The sequence below is a fragment of the Prionailurus viverrinus genome, chromosome B3, assembly GCF_022837055.1.
Source record: "Prionailurus viverrinus isolate Anna chromosome B3, UM_Priviv_1.0, whole genome shotgun sequence".
NCBI lineage: Eukaryota > Metazoa > Chordata > Mammalia > Carnivora > Felidae > Prionailurus > Prionailurus viverrinus.
The window spans coordinates 141,840,278-141,845,223 of NC_062566.1; the positions used below are offsets into that span (position 1 = coordinate 141,840,278).

Genomic DNA, 4,946 nt, shown 5'->3' on the forward strand with positions numbered 1-4,946 from the left:
GGACCGCCCAGCAGACGGCGGCCCAGGCAAAGGCACTTGGCCAGAGAAGGCCCAGCGCCCCCGAGAGCCGCAGGGAAAGGGCACATCGCCCAGAAAGTCCTCACTGCCCTCATGGGGGTGGGCCCACCCCCGCCCCCCGCTCCCAGCACCCTCAAAGGACTAATGCTCGGCGCCCGGCTTCACCTGCACGGGTGCCTGGCGGGGTCTGTGCCCGGAGAAGGGCTGGGGTAGGTCTCAAAAGTCAAGAGCCCGTCAAAGTCTGCGAAAGAAAACCCACGCGAGAAGGGCCACAGGTAGGGACGACAGGTGCTTAGCAATCACAGGCTCACAGGTGGGAACGGGGAGGCTCCCACCTGACACCTGATAAGTAAGCGAGTTAAACCTGGGACAGAGAGGGAGGGAGACGGAGACAGAGTCTGTGCAGAACCGAGGGGCCGCCCCACCAGCCCGAACCCCTCAAGGAGGACGGGACCCTCCGGAGCAGCACCCCCAGCCCCACGGAACTCCCACAGTGCCGGCCCTTCGCTCACCCCCCGAGTCTCCCCCGTGAAAGGGGGAAGCAAGAGGTTTATTGCAACTTTACCCGAGGCCTCCGAACAGTGTGACGATGAGAATAAAATGCAAACTTCCTGCCCACCCAGTATCCGAGGCCGGCCGTAAATTACGGACGGCAGCCTGTGGGACGTTAGGCAGCCGTGAAAGCTGACCCACCGGGGAGGGTGCAGCCGGTCTCCTCGTGGGCGGGGCTGACAGGAGAATCCCCTCCGGAATTCTAATCCTACCAGGGTCGCTTGTACAATAAGCAACGTCTTCGCTTGTCTTAGGACCATGCTCCGATAAATGAGGACTGCAGGGCAGACCTTGAGCCCCGACTCCCGGCCAGAGACGCGACATCAGACCAGAAAGAATGAAGAGGCCGCTCCGAGCTCGCCGCAGCCCGGGGCAGGGAGGGTAAGGCAGGGTCCCGGACAAGCCCCCATCCCAGGCTCGGCGATCTGGGCTTCTGCTGGGGCGGGAAGGGGGAGCAGGGGCGGGAGGCTCGGTCCCTGCCCTTGCCCTGAGCTGTCCCCGGCCCCAGGGGAGGAATCACCGGGGTGGGGAGTTCTCCAAAGGTGTGGTCTGGCAGAGAGGGCTGGAGCCTCGCAGGGTGGGACGCGGCAGAGGTGCAGGGAGGGCGGGCCGGGAGGTCTGCACCGGGAGAGACAGCGGAGGAGGCAGAGGAAGCAGGAGCCACGGAGAGCTCTGGAGCGAGGCAGCAGCAAGTCTGGATGCTTCCCTGGCAAGGTCCCCTCGCAGCCCAGGGAGGAGGGTGTGCGAGTAGGGGAGGAGGGGGTGGAGAGAGGAGGGCCAGGGTGTCCTGTGAGGGTGCAGGTGTGGAAGCCCAGGCCAGGGCAAAGTGGGAACCAACTTCAGACCCGGGTCCTGACCTAATGTCGGTGCTCACCGCCAGGCCGGGCAGGCCGCAGGCACAGGCGTCCCAACCGAGGAGAGGGGACAGCCACGAGCTGGGCCAAACCCCAGGACTAGGTGGGTCTCGTGTGCCCCCCAGAAGGCCGGCAGCAGGCTCTGTGCCGCCAGGGCCCCCCAGCCGGGAGCCACTGAGCAAGGGGCCTGCCTGGGCTCAGAATGGCCTGTTGTGGCCAGTTTACAGATGGAAACACTGAGGCTCAGAGCAGTCCAGTAACTCTACTTTCCAAACTCATTGTGGGTGGGAGGGTAGCCCCTGGGCGGGCCCCTGTGTCCAGGCTCCGTCCGTCCCCAGCCCCTGTCTCATGCTCAGATCGGTCACCCCGTCCACGGGGGAGTGACAGAGGCCCGCTGTGTGACCCACGCCAGGTACTGACCTCGAACAGGCCCGGCTCGGGGCAGGGGGACAGCGGCGGGCATGAGCGTGCTGGGACTCAGGGAGGTTTTGTGTGGGCGGCTCGGCCGTGAAGACAGGCCTCGGTGGATATTCACAGTTACCGTTGTCCTCATCACGACCGACCCGTAAAAGTTGTTACAGACACCATCGGGACTGGTGACCAGGAGACACGGGCCTGTGCGGCCACGGACCGCAGCCATGGCACCGCTAAAGCCGCCGTCCTTTGGGCTGGCCCCGATGGCTTTGTTCCAGGCCCCACCAGTCACCTGGGGGGCTGGGGCTGGGGCTGCAGGTGGGGCGGTCCACGGGGGGCACCTCGTCTCCCGCGCCCCGGGGGCTCACGGCTCCCCTCTGCGTCCCCCCCCCAGGAGGGCTACAAGAGGTGTCCCCCCTCCATCCTGAGGCAGAGCCGGCCGGAGCGCCGCAGCCGCGGGGCCGAGCCACAGAAGACCGCCAGGCACGTGCGGTTCCGGGAGCCCCCGGAGGTGGCCGTCCACTGTAAGGGCAGAACGCGGCCAGCAGGCCCGGGGACAGGTGGGGCAGGGGGACACGTGTCCTGGGACCCGCAGGAGGCCCTCTGAAGGGACCCCGATGACCCCAACGAAACCCGGGCCCACGGGTCAGTCTGCACACAGAGTAACAGTCAACAGAACGGCAACCGGCAGGAAAACAGTAAATCCACAGCTGCCCAAATCGCCACCGTCCTCTCGAGGGAAGGCCGGTGGGCAGACGTCCCCAGCGGCCCACCCACTCCTCCCTGCAGCGCCCCTCGGCTGCTCCCACCACCGTCCACCTCCCGGCCCCAGCCCAGAGCCCCTCACCGCCGCCGCCCTCCCCACCCCCGGCCCACCTCACGCCTGCTTCGGCCCTTCCCTTGGGACCGGCCCCTGTATCCGCTGGCTACACCGGGTGACCACGGACTTAGAGGCTTCGAGCAAGCCACAGTGACTATTGCAGTGACCCCACGGGTCAGGGGCGTGGACCCGGTGCAGCCTGTCCTCTGCTCAGGCCTGGCTCTCCAGGCTGCCGTCCAGGTGTGGCCCGGGACTGCCTCTCATCTGAGGCCTGCGTCCGTTCCAAGCTCCCTTGCCGTTTGCAGAAGTCGATTCCTGGCAGCTCTACAACTCAGCAGCTGCACCTCTGAGAGCAGCAGCAGGCCCTCCCTCCGCTCCTGATTAGGTCAGGCCCACCCAAGATCATCTCCCTTTGGAGGGGACTCCAAGTCAGCTGACTGGGGCCTGCATCTCAGCTGCAGAATCCTTTCCCCTTCGCTGTATTCTCTTGGGTAGAAACAAGTCATGGGCCCCACACCGGGGAGGGGACGTCACAAAAACGGGGACACTAGGGAGCTAGGAATCACGGGGGCGTCTTACGTTCTGCCCACCACAGCCCCCCCGCCCCCGGCAAGACCTCACTTCCTGAGACCTGCCGAGCTGTGGATGAAACTCTCTGCCCAGCACGTGTTAGGGTCTCCCTGGATGGCCCGTCACGAGCATCCCGGCCCAGCCCCACTCCTCTCCCGATGCCGGGGGGCTCTTGCAAGGCTCCTCCTGCCTGCTCTTCGCGCCCAGCCCCCTGGCCTCCGCGCTCACCCCCAGGAGCCTCCCAACAGCTCTCTATGGATGGGGCACCAGGGCGCAGGCGGTCCGGGGGTGGTCGGGGCCCCCCCAGGAGACTGCGCAGGACGGGAGTGAGGGTCCTCTACAGGCTCCTCCCCTCAGCCACCCGTGGGGTCACCACACCCCACACTGCACAGGCCATGAGAACAGCGCCCAGCCTCTCGGGGTCCCCGAGTCCCGGCAGCTTGAACCTGGGGCAGCGAGGCTGGGACAGACCCTGGAGGGCCCTGCGCCTTCCCCTTGTGAAACGGGGTGACTGTGTCCGACCCGGCCGTTCTCGGGCTCCTTTGGGGGGTGGGCGTGGCACACGAGGCCCTGAGGGCGCGGGGCAGGCTGAGGTCGGGTGCGCCCCCCAAGCCGGGGCCTGCCCGCCCAACCGCGTCTCCATTCTCCTCCGCAGACATCGCCAGCAGGGAGTCCACCACGGCCACCAAGGGTGAGTCTGAGCCCTCCCCACACCCCCACACCCCGTGCCCAGGCCACGCTCGCCACACCCCTGGTGGCTCCAGCAGCCCCCCCCCCCAGCCCCTGACACACACGGTTGGCAACAGCACCCCTCTGGGGTCCTGCCCCCTTACTCCTGTCCCAAGGGAGGGTGCCAGAGGCAGGGCCAACAGAGGCCCCAGGCAGGGGTGGGAGACGGACGGCAGGGGAGGGGGGGCTCCACGCCCCATGGGGACCACGGGGGGCACCCGGGGACCCACCACCCTCCCTGCAGCCTCCCAGCCAGCCCCGCAGGAGCAGGGAGCCCCAGGCTCACCCGGGGCCCCCTCCGCCCCCAGCGCTCGGCCGGCCCAGGTCCCGCGGCGGCTCCCTGCTCCTGCGGCTGTCCGTGTGTCTCCTCCTGGTGCTCGTGCTGGGTCTGTACTGCGGCCGGGCCGAGCGGGTGACACTGGCCCTCGAGGACCTCCGGGCCCGGCTCCTCGCGCTTGCCCTGCGCCTGAGGCACACGGCCGTCACCTGCTGGCACGGCCTGCTGCAGCTGTGACCGCGGCCGGATGCTCGCCCCCACCCCCCACGGCCCCCGTCGTGCAGGGCGGGAGCCCCCGCTGGGGTCTGGGGGCTCCCGGGGGGGGGGGGGGCTGGAGCCCTGGCTCTGGAGCAGCAGGCAGCCCACCCATCCAGTCAGGGCCCCGCTTGTATGTGTGGGGGTCCACCGTGAGGTTCTACCAGAAAACCGATTCTTCTGCCTGCTTCGGGCCCCGGAGAGCCCTCACGCCAGTGGGAACTCTCCGTATCCTTGGGCCAGGCCCGGAGGCGGACGCGTGGGGGCCCTTGAAGACAGGGACACCGGCCCTGTGCCCGCGAGACCCCTCGGAAGTAAAACTGGACCTTGCTGCTTGGGGCTTGCGGGGCCTGGACCTCAAAACCCCGCGGAGGCACACGGGTCTGGCTGTTGGCGTGGGGCCCTCCCCACTGCGGCCGCGAGCGTGCAGGGCGGGGCCTGGCATCTCCCCTTGGTG

At 68.1% G+C, this 4,946-nt stretch overlaps 1 protein-coding gene across 1 annotated transcript; it reads left to right on the forward strand.

Moving 5' to 3' along the window:
* Nucleotides 1-840: 840 nt before the first annotated feature.
* Nucleotides 841-4,471, forward strand: CB3H14orf180 (chromosome B3 C14orf180 homolog). Its single transcript, XM_047861119.1, has 4 exons — nucleotides 841-951; nucleotides 2,233-2,362; nucleotides 3,884-3,919; nucleotides 4,266-4,471. The coding sequence occupies exons 1-4, from the start codon at nucleotides 841-843 to the stop codon at nucleotides 4,469-4,471; spliced, it is 483 nt and encodes a 160-aa protein (XP_047717075.1).
* Nucleotides 4,472-4,946: the final 475 nt, after the last annotated feature.

Coding starts and splice junctions, on each gene's coding strand:
- CB3H14orf180 (XM_047861119.1), top strand. CDS start 841: ATGAGGACTGCAGGGCAGACCTTGAGCCCCGACTCCCGGCCAGAGACG. Junction 952..2,232: donor CGCAGCCCGGGGCAGGGAGG/GTAAGGCAGGGT, acceptor TCCCCCCCCCAG/GAGGGCTACAAGAGGTGTCC. Junction 3,920..4,265: donor GTCCACCACGGCCACCAAGG/GTGAGTCTGAGC, acceptor CTCCGCCCCCAG/CGCTCGGCCGGCCCAGGTCC.